The following is a 26,006-nucleotide window of genomic DNA, read 5'->3' on the forward strand; positions in this document are numbered from 1 at the left end:
TGCATAGCAAGTCCGCCTCCTACCTGTTTTCACCGTCTGCCAGCCCAGGGAGAAAGGGCTTCGGGCCTGTAGGTTGTAGGAGGAGACAGGACTGTGGTTGTCGGCTGCTGGGCTCCAGGACAGCGTGGCTGTGGTCTCGGTGATCTCCTCCACAATCACAATCCCCGGTGGGCCTGGGGGACCTGGAGGCCAGAGGGAGTGGACAATATTAAGGACTAGCCAAGATGAAAAGCAATTAGAAATGAACTTTTCCAATAGGGATCTAGTTAAGGGATGCCATCATCTTAATGCAATATGATACACATTTATTAACAAACAGGGACAGGAAAAAGTCCGGAGAAGAAAGTTGATTCCCATGATCTCCCGGAGGGGGACAGGGGTTTCCTAAAAGTCCAAATTTCCTCTAACACTTGGTGCCTGGACCAGCTCCCAGTTAGCGTTATAGTTTCCAAGAAAGGAAAAGCTCATCAGGGAGAAGCTCAGGATATGAATGTCCCTATGAACCGTGGCCGCTGACATCATGGTAGCACACACAGGGACCAGCAAGGCAAAGCTACTAGATGCCAAAGCAATCTCACCAAAGGTGCTCCTAGTGACACAGAGGTGGTGGGAATGACCTCTGGATAGAGAATTTCAACACGAGTTTAACATCTCATGAACACAACCAACATGTTTTGAAAACAAGACAGGAGCTCTTATGGCTGCTGATATGAAGTCTGAGAAGAATGAGAGCAGGCAGCAGAGACAAAGACTTGGATTCAAGCCACAGGAACAATTCTTCGAGAAGGAGATCCTTTGGACTAGGACTGGGTGCAGATGGCCAGGAGGGGCCGATGCCCCTCTAAGCAAAATGAAACCCCTGAGATGGCAGGAACGGGAGCTGAGAGAACTCACTCCAGAAGGTTCTCATGTTCCTGCTAAAGATGCAAAACAGAGCTACAGAAACCGATGGAAAGGAAAGCTGGCTGGGTGCAAATGTGAGAGCAGAAGAGTTCTGGGATGAACACACTGTTAAAGAGGATGGATGTGAAGAGCAAAGGACCAGGAGTTTAGAATCAATTTGGCGCTCAAGTCTGGCGGGGTAGAGCCGAGCTGCCCGGCACGGTCAGGAGCACCAGGCTCGGAGACAGTCGTGCGGCAGGCCGGCCCTCAGGTCAAGGCGATTGTGAATGTGGTATGGCTTTACACCAGAGATGCCCATGGGATAGAAGATAGAAGAGTAGGAAATCGTGTGGAGAAAAACTGCCGAGGCCCTGATTTTTGTGCGGGGTATTCTTTTGTGGGGGAGGGCCTTCAGCAGCACCCAGCAGTGCTCCTGGGTGTCTGCTCTGTGGCCAGGGGTCGTTCCTGGAGATGTTTTGGGAACTATTCTATGGTTCCAGGGAATGAACTGGGGTCAGTTGTGTGCAAGGCAAGCGCTTAATCCCTGGACTATCTCTCCAGCAGCAAGTGTGGGGTACTTTTGAGTAATTCATTGTTTATGTTTATCTGGAAATAGTGGAGAGTAGCAGTATTTGAGCTGACGAGAAAGGGCCTATGGAAGCATGTTTGAAGCATCCACCAATAGGGGGTAGTGGAAGAATTAGCATTAATAGCAAAGAACAAATGGAAGAAAGTAGGTGAGATCCAGGGACTCACCAGTTGTCAGACCCTGGTGACATGGGTATGGAAGAACAACAGCAATATTGATAAAAAATATTAACTATAATAATTATTATTATTAACTATAATAATAACAATAATAAAACTACCCTCACATACTGGATTAAAGCACAATATAAAGTAGTTTGCGAATATTAACCTGCTCACAGTGAGGTGGACACTAGGATCCTGACTTCATAGAGATATGAAAACCCTCCCAGATCATTGGGGAGTAACAGTGGGTGATCACTGAGCAGCTAGCTTCACTGGGTGGCAAGAGCTGCACTCCAGAGAAAGACCACTGGGCCCGTGAGGTGTTATTGGACCGCATTTTGTGCCAGTGGGTATGGGTTATGATTTCCCCACAGAACCTGCTTGGTGTAAGGAAGCCCAGAGTCCCTCTCCCAGAAATGGCGGAGCCGGTTCAGTGATGGGATTCAGAGAAGGCAGCGGGAGCACCATGTTGGGCAGAGAGAGAAAGACAGCATATGAAGGGGTCTGGACTCATGCAGCCTGTGTGTGACACCGGCCCTGTGTCCTGCTGTGTGCGGGCCACTTACTGCCTCATGGGAATGTGGCTCCTACAGCCTCATTCTGGCAGGGACTGAGCCCAGACACAGTAACAGAAGTAACTGTGTGCCAAGATGCCCCCCGCTCCCAGCCCAGTCCAGGTGGGAGAAAGACAAAGATCCAAGTGACATCGCTTTAGCCATGCTGGGACCCCTGGCTAAGAAGCAGCCATGCTGAATGAGAAGATGGTGGTGTCTGACCCTGGCAAACCCAGGAGAGAAAACAGTGGGCTCATGTTTTCATGCTACCGAGTTTTAGGGACAACAGTGGATGAATGAAACAGACTTCAGAACAGTCAGAGAATGTATTCATAGATAAGAATTTTCCAGGAGTTTCTTTAAGATGCTATTAAACAGGATTGAAATTCAGCTAGTGTGTTCAAATAGTAATAAATAGCAATATGGAACTGTATTTAGCTCTTCCATATTACTGAGTTTCATTCATTTTATTCACTTCTCTGAGTAGTTCTTCATAATAATCACCGACGTGTGAGGGAGAAGGTAGATGTGTTGAAAATAAATATTGGTTAACACATATAAAATAATTTTCCTTTTTAAGTACTGAAACTCTGAAAAATGGTTGAATTAGTTCTAAAGAAAGGTTTACTTTAATAGCAAAAATTAATTGCTCTATTTTTTTTTTTTAAACTTCAGCTGGCTGGAATAAGAAGCGAAATTTACAACATAATTAATGACCACGAACTATTATTCTTTGTATGTGGCTATTTTCCCAGATAAAGTCATTATCAAAATTATCAGTCATAGCAAAAAATTTATGTTCCGGGGATAATGATTGTGCTGTGCAATTATTTATAATCAGAAACCAAAGTAAATAGCTAATTGTCCAATTATCATGTTTAAATAACAAAATCATGATAAAATATTAGGCAGACATTGAACTGCTTCATATTTGACTTTAATAATATTAGAAGTGTTCACAATTTAATAAGTAAAAAAAACTAATGCAAAATGTATATAAATGTGTAAACGATAATTCATCCAAAAGGCACAAGAAAAGACTGAAAAATATATTAAAATATACATGGTGGTTGTGCAATAGCACATCGGGTAGGGCATTTGCCTTGCATGCAGCCAACTGGGTTTGATTTCCTCATCCCTCTCGGAGAGCCCGGCAAGCTACCGAGAGCATCCCACCCGAACGGCAGAGCCTGGCAAACTCCCTGTGGCGTATTCGAGATGCCAAAAACAGTAATAACAAGTTTCACACTGGAGACTTTACTGGTGCCCACTTGAGCAAATCGATGAACAATGGGAGGACAGTGATACAGTGATACAGTGATTCATGGTGGTTACTGCATGCAGGTAGGAATAGAGGTGATTTAAGTTATATTCTTTGTCCTTGTTTGAATTTTTTATTTTTATAAGGTAAACAAGTACTGTTTATATCATTTTTAACCAGCATCTAAAAGAAAGCATCCACGTTGTGATGTACTCAGTACACTCCATGGGTGCTGGCAGAATTAATTGGACAGGATTCCAGCCTCTCTCTGCTTCAAGTCCAGTGGCAAGGATGGATCTTTCGCCAAAACTAAATGTCAGGTGCTGATAGTGCCATGCTTGAGTATTTTGGGAGTGCATTTTACATCTTTTATTTTTAGCAATTCACTGTATCACTGTGTCACTGTCACTGGGGTGTTTCTGGCTCAGGGTACATTGTGACAAGTGTTGATGTGGGAAGGGGAGTGCCGACTTGTCAAATCGTCTTGCTGCCCGAGGACATACTGTGTGCTGGACTGCAAGGTTCTTCTGTGAGTGCTGCACACAGACACACTGTGTGCAGACTGCAGGGTTCACCAATTTGCTCGAGTGGGCTCCAGTAACATCTTCATTAGTCCCCATTGCATGCTAGTGTAGCCTGATGGCGTATTGGGGGCTCTTTCAGGGTCAGGGGAATGACCATCATTGTTACCTTTTTGGCATATTGAGTATACCACGGTGAGCTTGCCAGGCTCTGCCATGTGGGTGGGATACTCTCGGTAGCTTGCTGGGCTCTCCAAGAGTGATGGAGTCTTTTGGGGCGGCCTCTAATCGCCTTTACAGGTGTTCCCAGTCAGGCACATAATATATATATGTATATACATATATTTCCCTCTATGATTTGTTGCCTACTGTCTGAGCCCCTATTTTTAGCAGTTACTTTTCTATAATTTCTATTAGCTTAATAATCAAACATGGCATCATTAAACCATCAATAAATATTTGTAGAATAAAGAAAAAGAATGAGAGAGTGTAGGAAGAAGGACTAGGGAAGGGAATACAGAAGGAGTTATGTTTTGAATTTGGAATAATGTATAACAATTTATAATGAAAAGAATGTCTTAAGGTAATTGTTATATAAGATAAAGTCAATATTATAATCACAGTGTCTTTCTAGTTTAAATTAAAATACATTTGAAGAGTATTTTTAGTCATTTAGAGTAGTGGCCATAATAAAAATGATAGAATAGCTCCATGAATTAAAAAAATAAACATTTCAGATTATTTAATAATAAAGCTCATTGTGATTAGAAACTTAGCCTACAGGCATATGGTTTCTCTAAATTCTTAAAAACCACAAAGACTTATCTAAGCATGTTGTTATAAAAATTCTGAGAACTCAGTTATGAGATCTACTATTAGAGGTAGATTAAATAAAATTTTCAACCATAATAAAAGTGAAGATGTAACTTATGGTTATTATATTAGTATTGCTTTATCAATGGTCTATGTACAGACAGAATGTATTTTAGACATTATTTCTTGTATGCTGGCTTTAATTAGCTTCTTCATTTATTAAGGGATGACTTACATTAATATTAACTTAATATAATCAGCAACTCTGTATTTAAGGATTGCTGATGCTACTTTTGCCAACTTTTGACTTTTTTTGAGATCAGGGAGTAAACATTCTTTTCAAAAGCTCTCTACAAATGAGGCCTTTGAAAATAGATTAATAAGAGACAAACGTCTCAGACATGACAAGTGTGTGGCAGTAGTCACCATCTGAATGTGACACAGACACCATTCATTTAGCACAAATCTTATCAATTTTATACTTAGCTACGGTGATTCAGTGCTTTGGAAAGTCCTCCCGCCCGCTCTGGAAGAGTCTTCAGCCACTAAAAGAAATCTTCCATTTGAAAATCAAGGGGAAAGCACACAGCCTCTTCCTAATGAGACTGTGAGAAAACCCCAGCCCTGGACCCATGCTGGTCACATGCTGATGGCCTCAGCCCATGCTCCACCCAAGGCCTTCACCATTGCTCTCTGGTCAGCTCAGGACCAGTGCTCAGTTGGGAAACTTTCTTCCCGGAAGCCATTGGCTAAGACAATTGAGAGACAACTCAAGGATCTACCTCCTTGGAACTCCTTGGAACTGTGCTGGAGTTTGTGGCACTGACACACAGTGTCCCAGAGTTGAAAACGCTCAACCACAGTCATGGAATTCAGCCCTGTTCCTTAGAGCACGAGAGAATGCTTGACACACACCAAAAGCCCCCAAAAAAGGAAAGAAAAAGAAAAGAAAAAGAGTCCTGTTTCGGCATTTGGGGGTGGGGGTACGGGGGAAGAGAAGTTGAATCTAGGGTTGGCTTTAGTCTTGACAACTAGGAAGGGGTGTTTCTGGCTCAGGGTACATTGTGACAGGTGTCGATGTGGAAAGGTGACCGCCGACTTATAAAATCGTCTTGCTGCCTGCAGACATACTGTGTGCTGGACTGCAGGGTTCTTCTGTGGGTGCTGCCCACAGACATACTGTAGGTAGACGGCAGGGTTCTTCTGCACAAGCTGCCTGCAGACACACTGTATGCAGATGGCAGGGTTCTGCGTGTGCTGCCCACAGACACACTGTGTGCAGATGGCAGGGTTTTTCTGTGCAAGTTTCCTGCAGACACACTGTGCACAGACTGCAGGGTTCTTCTGCACATGCTGCCCGCAGACACACTGTGCACAGACAGCAGGGTTCTTCTATGTGTGCTGCCTGCAGACACACTGTGTGCAGATGGCAGGGTTCTTCTGCGTGAGCTGCCTGCAGACACATTGTATTCAGACTGCAGGGTTTTTCTGTGTGTGCTGCCCGCAGACACACTGTGCGCAGACAGAAGACAGCAGGGTTCTGCATGTGCTGCCTGCAGACACAATGTGCACAGACTGCAGGGTTCTTCTGCACAAGCTGCCTGCAGACACACTGTGTGAAGACGGCAGGGTTCTTCTGTGTGTGCTGCCTGCAGACACACTGTGCGCAGACAGAAGACAGCAGGATTCTGCACGTACTGCCTGCAGACACAATGTGCACAGACTGCAGCTGCCTGCAGACACACTGTATGCAGACCACAGGGTTCTTTTGTTGTGTATGGGAACCTCCATGGGGCAGTGCTGTGGGCCCAGCACAGGGCTGGATGGTGGCTACTGTGGCATACAAGCCGGACTCTGCTCTCCGAGTCTGCTGAGCCACATGCTTGGCCCAAGAATGATTCTCAAAAAGTGCCTCCTAATGCAGAGGTGGTGAACCCTGCACCCAGGAGAGTTCAGTCTCTCTCACTAAAACAGCTTCATGACCTCTGAAGCCTGACTCTGGCAGTACCAAGCCAACAGGGTCCAAGCCAAAAGTGGCACTACTGTTCTAATTCTTTCTTTTCCAAAGCACTCTAGCTGACACCCAAACAGATCCTTGCTTTTGCACTGCCTTGTTTTCCACATCACGCGGATTGTTTTCATTTTAAAATCAATAATGGGAACTTTTCTTTTATTTTTCCCCACATATGTTTTAACTGAAAAGAAAATAACTTGTTTGGATTCAGAATATTGAACAGGTCTTTGTTTTGTCCTGTTAAAAACAAAGCTTACTAAAAACCCTGATGCTAAATATGGTCCAGTATCTTAAGTTAGTTCTATTTTGAAGCCCATTAAGAATATTTGGGGTCAGGCACCTCTTACCACTAAACCCGTACAGGAGGAAATTACTGTGAAAGAAAGAAGGAAGCAGAATGATCATTTCTGGTCCTTCGAATCCAACAAAAGAAGATATTTAACACTATCTGAAAGATTAAATTAATGCTGAGAAATAACAATCTAGGTTGCAAAGAGTTTTTTTTTTTGTTTGTTTGTTCGTTTGTCTGTTTGTTTGGGGGCACATCTTAGGGGTAACTTTTGGCTTTGTAACTTAAGAATCACCCTGGGTACCATATGCGATGCTGGGAATTGAACCTGGAGAGCCAAGTGCAATGCAAGTGCCCTACCCACTATACTATTGTCATGGCCTCTGCAAAGAGTATATATATATTTTTTAAAAAACATGGGGTTTTGCTACCTATCATGAGCCATCTAGTTCAAAAGACCTTTTATTTAAGTAGAACCTACTGAAAACATGATATATATGCAATGACAAAGCACAGCATTGGAAAGTAATAGTCAATCATGTTAACAGATTTTCTGTAAAACATGTCATCATCATACCTATTAATATCTGGTTTGCTGAGGTTTTCATCCATAGACCTGACTTAAGAAGAATCAGACTATAGCCATATTTAGGGAGCATGATACTGCTGACATATGTTTTTATACAAGAATATGTCTCCTGGCATATAAGTGACAGACTGAGCTGGCACAGTCAGTGTCACAGGGAATTGTTGTCTTCCTTCTCTCCCTTCTCCTCAGGACTCAGCCCCATCATTGTTACTCAGGAAGTCTGGTGGGCTTGGACTTACTCACTGATTTAAGCTACCCTTCCTGAGGCCTTCAAGTGCGAGACTAAACACCTTTTCTATGCTTGTAACCACGGACAAACAAGGATGGAAATGAGAGAAAAGTGGCACTACTGTGCTAATTCTTTCTTCCCAAAAGCAATATTGCTTTCACTTAACTTTAGAATCATCACCATGATATTTAATACTGCAATCATAATGATCACCTTTAATCTATGCAATCTGGTCCTTCAGCATGAAATCTGTGTCCCTCTTCACTTTGCCTAGTGAAAGTAGTTTGGGCTTCCAGGTCCTACTTCCTCGGAGTAGAAGTCTTTGACCCGATCATACACATCCACAGCACCATCTGCCACTACTCAGAGTTGAGATCAACTGTAACTTGCCTCTTCTTTGTGTGGTTCTTTTAAGAATAGTGGTTTTCCTCTTTGGAATTTAGGCAGGAGGGCTCCACTTATAATTCTTGTAATTCTCCTCAAAACTGCAGCCCTAGTGTCTAGCAAAGTATATTATCAGTACAGATTTTTAATTTATGACTAAAGGCTTTTAAAAAAAGTCAACAGACTAGCATAGATGCTGAGGTATTTTTCCACATACATTCACTTTTGACCAATCTTATGAAAGAGCAATGTCACTTCATAAAATCAGGCAAGCAACTACAGTTATTTGGACTATACTCAAGCACTACTGAATCTGCGTTTCTGTGACTGGAGTCTTGAAATTGTATCTTATAAAGATGCCTAGAAAAATTTTATGAACCCTATTAAAATTTTCTAAAAATTCACATTCCTTACAGTTGCACTTTACCACTGAGTCATTTTCCTGCACCGAGTGCTAAATGTCTATGTTTTCACATCTTCAAGGAAACCTGGTATTGACATCTTTTCACTAGCAAAAATAAAAATTCTCAGAAAGTTCAGATGGCTCACCCAGGTGACATCACATCCCACGTTGCCTTGAAGCTCAATTCTGACTCCGACCTGAATAAATATCTGTGTGTTGGCTTCATTACTACTACAGGGCTTCACATTGTTTTGCATAGACAATGTAGATTTCAGAGATTAAAAATTATGAGCAAAAATTTAAAAAAATGAAAAAAATTATGAACAAAGACAAATGATTTTTCTATTGATTAAAAATGAATTTATTGGTAGAAAGTTCATGATAAAGATGAAGTGGACTCTAACTTTGCTGTGTGTGTCCGGAGTGGTGAGCAGAACTTGAAGAATAAGAATGGCCTGGTAAGACTGCTGACTATCTTACCAGCTCTGGTAGCAGCTGGTTCAAGCCACTCAGTGTTAGTCAACTGGCTTCAGGAGTAGGGACATGGTATAAGCTGACGTTGACAAAGCCAGATAAAAGAATGGCATCTGCATAGCTATGTCTGTGCTTTCCTCTTGTTCTATGTGAACAAGAAAACATTTTGCTTCTATTATTCTTGGCAATTAGCCTAATGACTCCCATGAGGTTAAGGCTAACCTTATAAATGACAGAGTGAAAGGATTGGAACCAATCTGATCCTTAAGAAAACCTGAGGCACTGATCAACAAATTAAAAAAACAAACTGCCTAAGCTTCCTGTCACGAGAGTCAATAAATTGTTTAAGCCAATTTGGGTTAGGTTTTATATTACTCGCACCGGGAAACATCCTAAGATACAAGGGATAAGAGAGAACTCCCTCGGTTTATTAGGGATTAAAACTGGAGTAATTCCTTATCTGTGCTAAGACTGGTTATATTAGCATAAGTAGCAGGAGAAGAGGATCTCCAACAATATCTAATTACTTCCAATAAACCTCCTGGAATTGAGAAATGACAAGTCAATTGGGAAAACCGACAGAGCAGCTGGCTGACTAGAAGCAAACAGGCAGATGGGTAAACAATACAATGAAATTCTTTAAATGATTTAAAATTTTACCTATAGGATAATGGAATAATTACTTTTCCAGGGGAGGTATTGGGGATAAATCTCAGGTCCCATATAAGCCGGGCCTGTGCTCTCCTGCTAAACTCCCTCTCCAGCCCCTAGAATAATTGCTTTTGGGTAAAGACTTGGGACTTACAACAGATGTACTAAAAGCTGTCAGCTTTGAGTGATAAAGGATGCTTAGCTTCTGGGATGCTTAGGTTCTCCTGCAGGTCTTGCCATTTTCCAGCCAGGGGACTTATAAATTCCCTTTCTTCCCTTTCTTCCAACTACTGAAGTTGGAAGAATGGGTTTTTCAGTGAGGACACAAAGAAAAGAGTTCCTCTGAGTTTATATTTACAAAGTAAACAGGTAATTTAAACCTCCCCCCTTTTGGTGTCAATATACATTTTTTTTTTCACATATATACCAAGACTGGAAAACGCAAAGTATTTGTGGAGAGGAAAAGTAGGGTTTAAGTTCCACAAGAGAAGCAGAAATCTGTAAAGGTATAGAAGTGGCGGAGACTATAAACTATAAACACCAGGGGCAATAAGTTATGCAGGAAAAGAAGCATTGTCAAGCTTTTGAACAGGAGTGGGGTGCATATATTAGATTTTATTTTTAAAAAGCATGCAAAGTGGGACTAAAACATAATTTCTGAATTATACACAAACATAGGTGGGAAGAAGTATGACAACAGTAGTTGGAAACGATCACTTTGGACAATCTGGACAAGAACTGAGTACTGAGAGTAGATAAAGGGATATATGTGATAGCCTTTCAGTATTTCTATTGCAAACCATAAAGCCTAAAATGAGAAAGGGAGAAGGGGAGGAAGGGAGAGATAGATAGATAGAGAGAGACAGAGTCAGAGACAGAGACAAAGACAGAGAGAGACAGAGAGACAGACATAGAGCAAGACAGAGAAAAAGAGAGACAGAGAGAGAGAGAGACAGAGAGAGAAAGGTGTCTGCCATAGAGGCAGGCTGGGATGCGGGGGGAGTTGGAGGGGTGGGAAGGAAACTAGGGACACTGGTGCTGGGAAGTTGCACTGCTGTGTAAATGCTCTATCTCACAGTGATTCAATAATTAAACAAAGAATGGATGGGAAGAATAATGGTGCGATAAAGAGATAAAGAAGAAATCTGGAGGAGTAATGAAAAAGTTTCTCTTAAATTTAATGCTGCAAAATCAACTTAAATAAGTCCTGATATTACTGAAGTGCAGAGGTGGGAAGGTGCTACTTTGGAAGAACATAGAGTTGAAGAGCTGAGGGAGTCGCTGGGAGAAAACAGTGTGATGAGAACTTGTAGTGGTGCAGAGCCATGTGGTGGACCAGCAAGGGGAGCTTATGGGAAGGGAAAAATATGACTTTCTGGGGTTCAGGTTACGGATTCTTATTGCTCCATAAATAGAAACAGAGGTCCTTACATTTACAAGTCAGCACAACAGGTATCAAGTAAACCATGGTATTCATGGAGGCACTGAATTTGTGGTAGCTGAAGACCTGTGACTTCAGTGCCTTTCTTGAGAAGCAAAGACATGGTAAGTGTTGGAGGCACAACTCTAGGACATTAAAGCTAGTGTCCAGCTCTCAGGCTCCATGCTGGTATATATGAGCATCCAAATGACAGACTTCTGGGACACACTTAGGGCCCCACTGCTGCAAACAGGACAAGATAATAGTGCATTGTTCTCTCAGATGTCATCCGATTGGTACTTCAAACACTTCCCTCTTAGAGCCAATCTTAGTGGATATGTGGTCTTTACTTTAGGCCTATTTTATTTTTTCTCCAGATGCTCCATGTAGCCAAGATTAAGCATATGAATCATTCTTTACTCTCTGAATTTAGGTTTTTAACATTTAGATAAACATTTCTTGCAAAAAAATCTCTGTCTGTGTTGGGGTGGTGTGTGTGTGTGGGGGGGAGGTGCATGCATGTGTGTGCATGACTACCACAAAGAGCAGGATGGAATCAGAAGCAGGAAGGAGCCAGGGACTAAAGCCCAGAGTGCCAGGTGGAGATGGAGAGGCTGAGCTCAAAAGAACTACTCAGTGACCAGAGTTACAGGAAACTTTTGAATCCCTTTTCCAGCAAGTGTGGAAAAGTGTACCCACTGTACCCACTTTCCCTGCCCCATCTCACCATATCTCTCTGTCTTAATGACATCTAATAAAGAAAAATACTTAAATACTTAATACCGAATAACTGCTTACTGTTTGCTCGATTACTGTGCCATACATTGTCCATTCTTCCCTAGCAATCTGGTATTTCAAGAGACAATTACTCTTTTTGAGGGAAAAGAATTGCAGAATCATTCATTCATAATTTGAATAATTTGGCCAAATATACTGGGCAAATATCTCCATGAACCAGACTGTGGGATGAAGGAAGCAAAAAAAAAAAAAAGATAGACGGCATCTTTCCTTAATAGTCCAACATTCTAGGGAGAAGATGTTCAACAAACAAATGAATGAGATAATTCCAGACATAAAATAGAGTGAAAGTGAAGATCAGATGGAGGAGAGGTGGGAAACATATCTAGAGTTGAGAAACAAATAATAAGAAGGAGCCAGACACACACATATTATGGGTGGGGATTTCCCAGCAGAGAGCATCAAGTGAAAAAAATCCTACTGTGAATTGAACACTATATGTGGAACAGAAGACTCTGGTGTAGTGAAAGCAGAGTGAAGAAAGTGGATGAAGAAGAGAAAGTAGAGTAGGTGACAGGTACCTGAGCAATTTGAAGGCAACAGTAATGAATTTGGCATTCATGCTGAATGTGATGGGAGACCATTCACCACCATGGAAAAACACCAAGAAAAAGAGGCAACTGAAATCAGAATCACCAACATGTGGTGACATGCTCAGAGCCTGTCGGAAATCTGGGGGTAAATAGGATTAACCATTAAAAATAAAATAAAAACACGAGGGTATTTTTCTGTGCAATAGCATGTTGCTAGCAAGTATAAATTGTAAGAGTTCAAATTGTAAGAGTTCAGTAAGTCATGTTCCTCATGCCATTTTTGGCAAACTTGTTTATTAGAAGTTGCAGATGCAGTTCTCATGATGGGTGCTCTGTAAAGCTGTTTTGCATACTAATATTTTGCAATGTTATTGAGAGGATGATGATTCTTCCACTTCTATGTTAAGGGGGAAATGCCACTATACCTTCTCAAAAACAGTATTATGTGAAACGAGCTTCCAAATATTTATCCTGGAAAGTATAATTTGTCAGCATGACGCTATTGGCGGAATTCTACTCCACAGGCTGAGATAGGTTTACAGTAACATCTTAGACCTTTTTGCACCTGCAGACAGCTCTTATCTTGCATACTGCTCCTTGCATACTGTTTCATGGACTGGCAGTTATAACCAAGGTGGCAGACTAGTAGTTTTCAAACTTTCTATACCTGCGGACCAGCACTGGTCTCATGATCTGATTGGTTCAGACCAGTAAGTTGTGAACTAAAATGATTTGTTCCACTTTTAGTTCCACTTTGTGGACTAAAATGATTTGTTACACTTTTCAATTTTTGGGTGAAGCATTATATTAGTAATGTGAGACTCTTCATACCACTATGTTAAAAATGTTTATTTGTATTCTCGTGCTCTTCTTTAGAAAATTACAAACATTTCTCTGCCAATTAGTACAAAACTTCAGGTGAAAGATAAATTAACCCAGAAGGTAAGTAGATACACATATGTAATGTATTTTTTTTTTACATGAGTTGCAGTTGTACACCTTGTATTCCAATATAAAAGTAATTCAGCATCCATCCATCGAAGGGGATCTTCTGAAACAGAAAATAGATATTTGAGGGTATTTTGTACAAGAGTAATTAAAAATAATCAACTTGTTTATTTAAAACCTAAAGCTGCCCAGATGCTATCCTGAAACTGATTTATTAAGCTAGTATTACATAAATTCTAAGAACAGATGAGTTAAAGAAATCCTGTAGGAAAATAGCATATGGGGTGCTAAAATATGCAAGGTACCATGTTTCTGCAAAGCTTTCTATAAATCTAATATTGGGCTTATGGCTTATGACTCATAACAACTCTGCAATGCAAATTATGATCAAGAAAATGTATGTGTATATGGACTTTTAAACTCGTTTAGTTTCACTATTCATTTATGAATAATTTTTAGATACCCTTATGACTTATCTTCTCAAATATACCATGAGCTGAACTTGGGATTGTTGCTTCTAGTGACATTTCAGTACCTTACAGTTATAAAAACTATTCTCCTAAGACACGTGTACCCTCAAAAACACTATGTATGGACAATGCTATAAGTCACAAACTATCTTTAATTTTACCTCTTAAATTAAGCTTCCATTTGTTTTCATTTATTTAGAAAATGTGGGGCTGGAGTGATAGCACAGCAGGTAGAGCTTTTGCCTTGCACGCGGCCGACCTGGGTTCTATTCCCAGCACCCCATATTGTCCCCCGAGCACCGCCAGGAGTGATTCCTGAGTGCATGAGCTAGGAGTAACCCCTGTGCATCGCCGGGTGTGACCCAAAAAAGCAAAAAAAAAAAAAAAAGAAAATGTTATAATTTTCTTCAACAGGAACAACATGCTCAGCAAGGTATGAATCTGTGACTAGGGACATATTTCACGGTGATGAAATTGAACAAAAGTTGACAAACTAGTGTCTGGGGTCATTAATTTCATATTTTAACTAATGGAGCAAATCAATAGTCCCCTATGGACTTAGAAAGGAATGAGTGTTACTCCCTAAGTGCTTGAAATATCGAGCAATGGCCGAGATATAATGGAGAAAGAACTCTCTTTGTGGTTTCTTGATGATGACTAGTTTATACTAGGAACATTTTTTTGCTCTACAACTGTGGAACACATTAACCATTATGTAAGGGACCCTCCATGCTCAGGCCAGACTGAACAATGAGTGCTCTCATATGGTGACAGTGAACTGGGTACAAGCCCAAGCCACCATCTAAGTCATTTGGAGAAATGAAGACAGTAGGTCTTGCAGAAGCACTAAACAAGAGCTGTCCTGGAGGCTGGCTAATTTGCAACAGATGCTCCATAGAACGGATGGATTACAGGGGGCTGGAATGCAGCAGACGATCTCATTCAGTGGGTGTGATAGATGCTGCTTATTAGCTCGACTTAACATTCTGTGAGCGGAGGGTGCAAGACCCATCTGTGAGTGTTGATTTACTCATACACATAGGTCAGGTGATAAAATGTTTTTGCAAGACTGGTTAGGTATTTCGAATGAAACTTACCAAATAACTATTTATAGGAGAAATAATTACATAAATCAATAATATGCTGGACAAAATATATAATTCAAGCAGATTTATTTAATGGCATAGTTTACCTTGATTAATGAACACTTAAACCAAATCAGAGTGCTGATAAATGAGAATACTGACACTTTGGTCTAAATGATTAATTTTTGCATTTTACAGAACTTTTCCCCTTGGCATTTTTGTATATTTGAATCCAGAATATTTTACAATGTAAGGCACAATTCCAGAGGAACTTAAAAAAATTCATTTGTATATGAGGTTTTAACTTAAGTCTGTGTCTATTTCATTACTACTTCTAAATCCTTTAGTGTTTTGACTTGATACTTAAATTTTTACACTGCTTCATTCGCAACTAAACCAAAGGAAAGGCAGAGTCTTGGGCAATATCTATGGCATGTAGATGTATGTTTTTTAAAATACTGAATGTGTGATGGAACCACTTTTACTCTGCACGTATCTGCCGAGATCAAGCTCTGTACGGGCTGCAGAGTGAGTGAGGTCTCTGAGAAGCAGCCAGGCTCTCCCGACTCACACCCTGGTCGCCTGCAGGACTCAGCTTCAGTGAAATGGCGTTTGTGTATTTCACCTTGTCCTGCTCAGTCTTGAGGACTTTGTGGAACTGTACTTGGAACCCTTCAGTATTTCATGCACAGATGGGAAATTCCCTCACTGCAAAGACAACTATTGCAGTTTATTCAAGAATGGAAACCTCCCAGATGGATACTCAGTGCCCATTGTCATGAGAAATCCACTTAAGGAAAGGGCAGAAAAGTCACTGGCCAGTTAACTGAAAACACATAGGTGGCCCTGACGGTGACCACAGTTTACCCCGACGATAGTCATTGGTCAAAGGACACAATGTGCCAGCTCAACCAATGTGTCAATTGGACCCGGAGGAAGAAGAGGATGTTGAAAATTCTCCCAATAACCTTTCGAATGTGTTATCAAACTCATTGCATAGGATTAATGAAGTAATCAGAGTGTTGTTGGACTTTTCACCAGTGGCTAATAGATAGGATTGCTTGTTGGGGATATGCTAGCCATTTCCCTGAGAGGAATTCTTTTCCTTAATCTTAAAATTTAGAAAAATGGAAGTTTTTCCTCTTGTTAAGGATATCCAGAATAGTATTTACTGAGAAGTATTCTATAATTTGAATGATCATTTAATTCTCCTATTAAGTCTACAAATTTGGTATTATTTTCCCAAATTATAAATGAAGAGACCAAATTCAAAGGTAAAATGGTTATACATATAACCATTTTTGTATATATATATATGTATACAATATATGTATAACCATTTTTCCTTTGAATTTATAATGGCCTGTGGTTATACAGCTAGTGTCGGAGAAAGATGAAAACCCCTCAGAGAAAGAGTAAAACACTAGCCTGGGTTAATTTTATATGCTGTACTATATGGACTTGCTACTATCACAGGCATTCTATTTTTTATTTTTTAAATTTTAATTTATTTATTTTTATAAAGTTTTTCAAGATGATTTATTACATTCAATATTCCAACCCCAATCTCAACATCATTGCACCTTCCCACCGCCATTATTTCCAATTTTCCCAACAACCCCTCAAAGCCTGCCCCTATAGTAGTCCCTGAATAATTTATTTTTTATTGCTTGTTATAAATAATTTGCTAAAAATGATCAGAAATATTTCTCTTTTAGAAGAAAGTAAAGTGGATATTGTTGTATCTCACCATGGAGCCATTAAACTCTTTGCAAGAGATTATTAACATGCTATTCCATGGTAAGCCTTGTGTATTATATTTTTTAATTGAGATTGGTTGCCTTCTACTTTACATCCCATCCAATGTGGTGTGCTACTCCTGGTTATCACAGGCATTTTAAACAAGTCTAGTGATTATAAATTTGGCTATTTGGATTCAACTATAGTTAGTTCTAGTGACAGTTCCCAGGCGAAGTGTTTTTCAGCTCTAAGGTTTTGCTTGGGCTGGAGCGATAGCACAGCGGTTGGGTGTTCGCCTTTCACGCGGCCGACCTGTGTTTGATTCCTCCGCCCCTCTCAGAGAGCCCGGCAAGCTACCAAGAGTATCAAGCCCTCTCGGCAGAGCCTGGAAAGCTACCGATGCGTATTGGATATTCCAAAAACAGTAACAATAAGTCTCTCAATGAGAGACGTTACTGGTGCTTGCTCGAACAAATCGATGAGCAACGGGATGACAGTGACAGTGAAGACTTTGCTTTGCCAATGCAGCACCGACACGGTATCTTTACCACATTGGTTTCTGCACACGTTGAATCTGTGCATTCTTAGTCTCTCACTGCAATGCACAACCTACAGCTCTTACTTTCACAGCTCAGCTTCTTGGCCCCTCTCCACCGTGGGTCTTGGAAAAGTTATTTTCTACTTGACTGAACCATTTATCAAGGTAGAGGCATATCTGGACCCTTTCCCCTCAATATTTAGGTACTTCAGCCATGATCTACATGTTTCGAAAGGAAAAAAATCTACTGACTGACTCAATCAATAACTCAGAGACCAGGTACTCGGGACTGCCAATCTCGACGGGTAAAATGTCAAATTAGTCTTTCCCCTTACATAGTAAGCAATAATGTTTGCACACTTTCACTTAGAAAAATGAAAAAAAAAGACAGCTATTTGAAAGATTTTTACCCAAAGTCAGTCATTTGTTTTTCCTTTCTTGGCATTAACACACATCATCTGGTGTTCAGTTTTTTCCCCTACTCTTTCACCTTCCTCGCTCTAACTCATTAGAGAGCTAATTGCCTTTGTAATTCCAAATTAAGGAGTACTTAGTGAAACGGAGACATTACCTTTGCCAGGTGTTTGGGAGGACAAAATTCAATCAGCAGTAAAAGTCAGCAGAAGTTTCTTCCTGCCCGCGCCAGCTCTGTCCAATCTATATGGAGTTTGTGCTGTCCAGTGAAAATCATTCAGAGACCAGGCTGCATTGTGTATAACGTCACACAAAATTAAGAAGACAATTAAAAACTGAGCATTTTGGAACACAGGTAGAAATAAAACAAGACTTTGTAACAGAGACTAAAAGTGAACTTACCATTTCCCATTGTCTTCCTGTGACAGGAGATCAGTCATTGTGTTGACATCCAGCAAATGTTGCTTGGAACTTGGGTTCTTGGTGCTCATATTTGGGTTCTTTAAATGGGGTCACATAATAGACATCAGGGCTTCAATGATCCCAGTGATAAGAGTGAGGGGTAGAGCCATACAACCAAAACACAGATTCAACAAAACTGAAAACACGAGATCTAAGCTGCAGCCACTGGAACTCTGTAATATACCTGTCAAAGTGACAGGTGGTGATGGGGAAGGGGTTGGGGTGAGGAGGAAATCAGGGAACACTGGTGAGGGAAGTTGATACTGGTGGTGGGAGTGGTGTTGAAATATTATATGCCTAAAACTCAGCTATCAATAATTTTGCAAATCATAGTTCTTTAATAGAAATAAATAAAATTAAGTTTACAAAGGATCACATAGTGCATGCATGCCCTGGAGGACTGAAAACAAAAGAAAACAAACTACTTCTCAGAACCCAAAAGATATGCTACAGTCATCTAGGCAACAGTCACAGAAAACACAACACATTCAGGAAAACAAAGGCTTGGGTGTTAGAAAGAATTTGTGTGTGGTTTAGGCTGTGTCTAAACAAAATATTTGAAAAATGTAAATTAATGATTAAGTCAGATGATATGTTTTCCCCCCAAAATTTCAAACAAGTCAGTAGGCAGAAAAAAATAGATTTTTCAGTCTTAGACTGTGTTATATTGGTGAGACTAAGGATGTCCTTGTGACAGCAGAGATTATTCTTTTGTTCTGGGTTATTTTGTTTTCATGACTGTTGGCATAACTCATTTCCAAGTAGGTAAGAAACAATGCATACCAAAGGTTTGAAAGAGCAACAGCAGAAATTGAAATGAAGGTCAAACCCTTAATAAAGTAATTTGGAGTTCTGCTTTCTGGAGAGATTAATTTGGAGAGATTAAAGTGAGAGAAGAGATCATGTAAGAATTGGTCTATTCTTTCTTGATGCCTGATGATCCAAGTGGGATTGTCTAGAAGTGATTCTTTCTATTCTAGAGTGTCTGGATAAACCCCACAGGATGTCCAGAGAAAACTGTCATTAAAATTCTATGTTTAATGACTAGCAAGACATGAAGGTTAGAGGAAGTTCAGACTTGTCAATGCAGTCAGTGGGGATAATTCAGGCCAAGGTGTAAGACAGATAAAGGTGACAGATACTTGGTCAAGTGATCACAGAAACTAGGTACTTGAGAGAATGAGAGAACAGGAGCAGGACATCCTTAGAGGGAGACTGGAATGATAAAGAGCTGTATTTGCAAACTGATGTAGACTGTCTTTTGTTCTTTTTAGTTTAGTAAATGCATCAATATATTTTAACCCAACCACATGTCTTCCCCTGCATAAAATTCTAACCTCTAGGTAGAGCTTGTCAAATAATTCCCAAATCCTTCCATGCTTCCTCCCCACCTCCCTCCCCACCTCCCTCCCTCCCCCCTCCCTCCCTCCCTCCCTCCTTCCTTCCTTCCTTCCTTCCTTCCTTCCTTCCTTCCTTCCTTCCTTCCTTCCTTCCTTCCTTCCTTCCTTCCTTCCTTCCTTCCTTCCTTCCCTCCCTCCCTCCCTCCCTCCCTCCCTCCCCCCTCCCTCCTTCCTTCCTTCCTTCCTTCCTCCCTCCCTTCCCTCCCTCCCTCCTTCCTTCCTTCCTCCCTCCCTTCCCTCCCTCCCTCCCTCCTTCCTTCCTCCCTCCTTCCTTCCTTCCTTCCTTCCTTCCTTCCTTCCTTCCTTCCTTCCTTCCTTCCTTCCTTCCTTCCTTCCTTCCTTCCTTCCTTCCTTCCCTCCCTCCCTCCCTCCCTCCCCCCTCCCTCCTTCCTTCCTTCCTTCCTTCCTCCCTCCCTTCCCTCCCTCCCTCCTTCCTTCCTTCCTCCCTCCCTTCCCTCCCTCCCTCCCTCCTTCCTTCCTCCCTCCCTCCTTCCTTCCTTCCTTCCTTCCTTCCTTCCTTCCTTCCTTCCTTCCTTCCTTCCTTCCTTCCTTCCTTCCTTCCTTCCTTCCTCCCTCTGTCCCTCCCTCCCTCCCTACTTCCTTCCTTCCTTCCTTCCTTCCTTCCTTCCTTCCTTCCTTCCTTCCTTCCTTCCTTCCTTCCTTCCTTCCTTCCTTCCTCCCTCCTTCCCTACCTTCCTCCCCTCCTCCCTTCCTTCCTTCCTTCCTTCCTTCCTTCCTTCCTTCCTTCCTTCCTTCCTTCCTTCCTTCCTTCCTTCCTTCCTTCCTTCCTTCCTCCCTCCCTCCCTCCCTCCCTCCCTCCCTCCCTTCCTTCCTTCCTCCCTCCCTCCCTCCCTCCCTCCCTCCCTCCCTCCCTCCCTCCCTCCCTCCCTCCCTCCCTCCCTCTTTCCTTCCCTCCTTCCCTCCTTCCTTCCTTCCTTCCTTCCTTCCTTCCTTCCTTCCTTCCTTCCTTCCTTCCTTCCTCCCTCCCTCCCTCCCTCCCTCCCTCCCTCCCTCCCTCCCTCCCTCCCTCCTTCCTTCCTTCCTTCCTTCCTTCCTTCCTTCCTTCCTTCCTTCCTTCCTTCCTTCCTCCCTCCCTCCCTCCCTCCCTCCCTCCCTCCCTCCCTCCCTCCCTCCTCCCTAGTAATCTTTTTCAGAAATAATAATAGGTTCAGGGGAATATATGATGAACAAAATGGAAATACTCTGGCTCTGATGATGGAAGGCAGTAAGTGATTTAAAATGCTGGCTTTGATGTCAGTCTGCCTTGGTTCTACTCACTATTCCTCCTCTTATCAGGGTAATACTTGACGAATCTTAAACCTTCCTTAATTTCAAGACAGAACAAAAAATATCCAACTCCTTTTGATATAATTTTCCTTTAGCCAAAAGGATATAATAAATATTAGCTGTTATTATTATTATTTATAGAGCTTATGATAAAAAAGAAAACTGTGCCACCCACGCATCTGTACCAGCTCTTATTACAATAACTTGTACAAAGATATGTTCATTTATATTGGGGGCATCAGTTGATTCTTGTTAGCTAGTTTTTAGCGTACTGCCTCCATAACTCATATACTTTATAAATGTTTGGACAATATGTGCTAATGAATAAAGGGTGAGCAAGGTAGCCTTAAGCAAATGCACAAAGTGATTAAATTAGGAAGAGCTGTGAGAATATGGAAGAGTCTGACATCGAATTCTGTGACATTCTCAATACTACACCTTTCATACAATATTCATTGCCTCAACCTGCTGCAATTTGATTTGTACATCTGTCATCCCACTGAATTTGACCTTACCAAGTCACCTGTAGCTTGCAATTGCTCAGTCCTATGTTCTGTGTTGGATATTATTTGTCGGGCTGTCATTTGGCACTGTTGCTCCCTTTCTGCTTCCTGGAATTACTTTTTCTCTTTGTTTTTATGACTTGATTTCTTTGCCTTCCTCTGTGTTTAGCTGCCTCTGGTGGTTCCTTCCCAATCTCCTTTGTCAATTCATCCTTTTCAACATTAGTTTCTGGACGTTTCATCTTGAATCTTTTCCCCCTTCTCATGTTCAGCCCTCACCATAATTTCATTCTCAGTCGATCTGAGTTTCCTGATCACACATGATTCTAACTCTGCATTTTAAGTCTAATGTTTCTTACGCATGAACTCCATAACTATTAATCTATTTGCTTATTGGGTATTTTTCTCTGATAACCCCCTTTAAATATGTGGTACCTTAGCTCCAAATATACTTATCCACTTATTTCTTGAGAATATGAAAAGCATGCTCATTTTTCATTAGGGGGCCTACAAAACTGGGATGATTTGAGCGTGCATGGGACCTTCTCAAAATTACTGAGTTGTTCCAAGTGTGACTTTTAGCCTCAACAACGTGTCTGGGGTACCCCACACTGACTCTCGGTGGAGCACTCAGCTGACCTTCATCCCATTCTTCACAGCTGGCGAGACACCGAGTTCTGTAGATCCTGTCTCCTTCCTATTTTTCAATTGGTCAAATTCAAATCAGTTTGCATTCTGGATGACTTTGAGCAGTCCTTTCTACCCCCATAGCTGTCTTTGTTCAGACGCTTCTACTTGTGAAGACTGGTATGACCTCCCTGGATCCATAGGCAAGCAGGGTCTCACTAACCTCTAAAAGCCCCCCTACAGATTCTTGACATGATCTTAAGGTGGTTCTAATCCTCTGCATTTCCTGCTTTGGACCTTTGACAACATCAGTAACTTTCCACATCAAAGGTTAAGTTCCTTCCTATGGTAAGAGTGGATGTACTATGGTCCTAATCCCCTACCTCACCCTGGTTTATGCTGGCCCTCACACAACAATGAAGGAACTCACTACTGAAAACAACTTTCCAACCAAGAACTGATCTCATACGGACACCGGGAATAGGGTCAGTGGCAGAACACTCTCCTTATGTTCCCAAATCCCTGGCTTATAGTCCCAGCACCAGTCAACCAACCAAACACAAGCAAAAACAAAAAACCCACCAATAATACCAATAATTTATCCTCAATTTCATTTTTAGGAGATGGATATATAAGAAAAACAGGTTAAAATTGTATTGTGGAATATACAATATACAGAGTGAAATGTGATCAACTGACAATTTGTCACTCACAACCAGGTATGATATAAATTCTAGCAATGTAATGAAATACCAGTGTGGTGTGTAAAGGAGAGTTTGGTTTTTAGCTTGTGTGCTTCTTAAGTGAATAAAATACAATAAATTTAATTTTCATCAGTTGATTGTCCAACAAAGACAGTGAATTTGTAGTTTTATTTTTTATTTGGAAATACACATACTTTAGTCATATTTCAGTCACTCTAGTAGCACCAGTTAACTGTTCCTTCAATAATAAAAAACAAAAAACAAAAAACAAAATAAAACTACTGTGGCACAAAGAATCCAAACACTGAAGCAAAACAAATTACTTTTTTCTTATTAAATTTCCACAGGTTACCAAACAACTGTATGGAAAGTATGAGAGAAGAAACAAAACTACTGTTCAGTGTCTAAAATAAATGTTATTGGCATATAAACTACTTGATATAGAAAAATTCTAAGTTAAGAAAGGGATTGGTGGGGCTGGAGCGATAGCACAGTGGGTAGGGCGTTTGCCTTGCACAAGGCTGACCCGGGTTCGAATCCCAGCATCCCATAGGTCCCCTGAGCACTGCCGGGGTAATTCCTGAGTGCATAAGCCAGAAGTAATCCCTGTGCATTGCCGGGTGTGACCCAAAAAGAAAAAAAAAGAAAGAAAGGGATTGGTGTATATTACTTACATGACTTCATCCAGTACTGGCGATATTAGTTGTTCTAAACTTTCCACAAAGACATGGGGTATTCCAACAATGCACTGAACTAATGTGTTTAGATTTTCTTCATGAGAGAACATCTTTTATATGTCTATTATAAATATTTTAACATCATAGAAGATATTATATTAACTTTACTCTTCTAAAACATCATTTGTGAACCCTAAAATGTCCCCATACTCAGATTCATGCTGTCACTTGCTGTCCTTGAAACTCTTTTCAACTTTTAGACAAGGGACTCTACCCTTTCATTCTGCATCAGGTCTCACAGGCGGTGTGAGCTGATCCTGTAGGTACACCTCTGGTATTTCACTATTTCCTCCACAAGACAGGAAAGCTTAAGGGCTTCTTCTTAGGAGTTTTGTGCAAGAACACTCAGGTTGCACCTCACACTTGTGGCCTAGACAATGCAATAACCACACTTGATTGAGCACCTTAGCACCTTCTTCTTGCCACTCAGAGTATCAAGCTCAGGACTTAATACAGAGTAGGTGACAAATGACAAGGTAAGGGAATAAAAAAAGAGCAGAGCAGATTATCCAGTTATCAAATAAAAGAAATGATCAAATTATCAAACACATTCATTAACCTCATTGAAAAAAAAAAACCCTCAAAACTTTCAGTTTTTTAGTGAAAAGTGGTGGGTGGGTGAGGAGAGACTGAAAAGTCAAATAAATAGTAAAGGGCAAAAATGTTTCTTTGAAAAAGTTAATGGTACAAAATAGAAAATGTGAAGAAAGTAAGATAGAAAGAAAAGTTGAAGCCAAGGTTGAGTAAGTAATGCTGGGTGGGAGGGAAGAGGAGAGGATCATAGCAGTACAAGGTCCCTCGACATCCTGGGTGGTTTCTTTCTTCTCAAATTCAACTTTAATGCATGCCAGATTCTTTTTGCAAGTTGTAATTCAAGAAATGAAAATTGACCACATTTGGAGGAGGGAGGGGCATATAAGCTGTGCATTTAGAAAGAACCAAGAGAGGATTGATTTCTTCTTGACTAGCCTAAGAATTTCCTGGTCTATTATTTGGCATTAAGAAGCAGAGTAATCAATGAAAAATTCATATAAAAGTGAAGTTCTAATTGCTCCCTTCTGCTCTGGAAAGAACGGACTCATGTCTGCTGGTGGTGGCTCTAATACTCAGCTAAATACGTTTTTATCTTTGACAGTTTTCTATTCCTGTATTTTCTCTGGGGAACATTTCCAATATTCTGTCTGCACTGTAGCACTGTCATCCTATTGTTCATCAATTTGCTCGAGTGGGCACCAGTAATGTCTCCATTGTGAGACTTGTTGAGTTACTGTTTTGGCATATTGAATATGCCACGGGTAGCTTGCCAGGTTCTGCCGTGTGGGCGGGATACTCTTGGTAGCTTGCCAGGCTTTCTGAGATGGACGGAGGAATCAAACCTGGGTCGGTTGCGTGCAAGGCAAATGCCCTACCCGCTGTGCTATCACTCCAGTCCTATGAACCCTTCTTTCTTTGGAGCCTTTTAGATCGTGGTTGATCACTTCTTGCACTGCTTGGGAATTCCTGAATTTCAACTAGTGTATTCCCTTCAGTGGTGTTCTCTCTGTGCACACCCCCCCTCTGCGCCCCCTGCAACTGTGCTGGGAATCAAATCCAGGGTCTCCCACAACCCTGCCCCATCCTTTCCTCTAAAAGACTGGTACTCTTCTCTGGGACAACATAACATGGCCCCAGAGCTCCCTAAGGAGATCCCACCTGCATGGGACAACGTTACTCTCTCTCTGTTGCTATATCACACTTGAATAAGGGTCTTAAATTGTGTACAGATGTCCAGGAGTGGCTTTAATTTTCTCTTAAATCCCAGCAAAATAACTTCTTTTAACATATTCATTACTTCTATTATGCTTCTTCAAATTATGCATGGTCCTGTTATAATGCTGGTTCGCTGAATATTAAGTATGTGAGACCAAGTGATTTTATGCTTCAGATGATTATTTATGGGAAAACTCAATTTTTGGAGGATGATAATAACCGTGGAAGAGAGGTAAAAAATAGCATTGGCATTCACAACTCAAATAAAGCAAGACTGGAAGCAAGCATCTGGGAGAAAGATAGATTTAACAGAATAAGTGGAAGGAGAAACAAGTGGAATAATTAGCAAGGAGCACCCCGAGGGCCACATACCTGAGCCCCCAGTTAGCATGATTGTGGGGAGAGGTGAAAAAGTGTAGGACATGAGAGAGACACAGAATTTCAAGGGCTTTCTCTAGCAGGGCAGGGGGTAAGCAGCAGTGGTGGTTGGAGGGGGAGTAGTTTCCACCAGTCTAATCCCCTCGCACTACATTCAGCTGAAATATTTTCTTCCCCGTGGCCCACAACTTCTCTGTTGTTTACCACTGGGCAGACTAAACTGCTGAAATTGTCCTAAAATGGTGTTTTTTGTTCGAAAATGGAGGACAGATGCTGGGGCTGGCACGAACCTGGCCAAATGAGCTTTAGGGTTCCGCCATGGGACTAGCACCATCGTGATGGTGAGACCTGTCTGTGTTATCTGAACACTCTGAGTGTGGAAACCAGTGATGCATG

At 41.3% G+C, this 26,006-nt stretch overlaps 1 protein-coding gene across 6 annotated transcripts in view; it reads right to left on the reverse strand.

Annotated features, from left to right (window-relative positions):
- CNTN5 (contactin 5) overlaps positions 1-26,006 on the reverse strand; it is an 832,499-nt gene that overhangs the window by 64,738 nt on the left and 741,755 nt on the right. For all 6 annotated transcript variants that reach the window (XM_055129785.1, XM_055129784.1, XM_055129781.1 and 3 more), the window contains one exon: positions 24-182. In XM_055129785.1, the coding sequence (XP_054985760.1) occupies positions 24-182 (159 nt within the window). The remainder of the gene's footprint in view (positions 1-23; positions 183-26,006) is intronic.

Source organism: Sorex araneus, chromosome 3 (genome assembly GCF_027595985.1).
Source record: "Sorex araneus isolate mSorAra2 chromosome 3, mSorAra2.pri, whole genome shotgun sequence".
In the NCBI taxonomy this organism is placed as follows: Eukaryota; Metazoa; Chordata; class Mammalia; order Eulipotyphla; family Soricidae; genus Sorex; species Sorex araneus.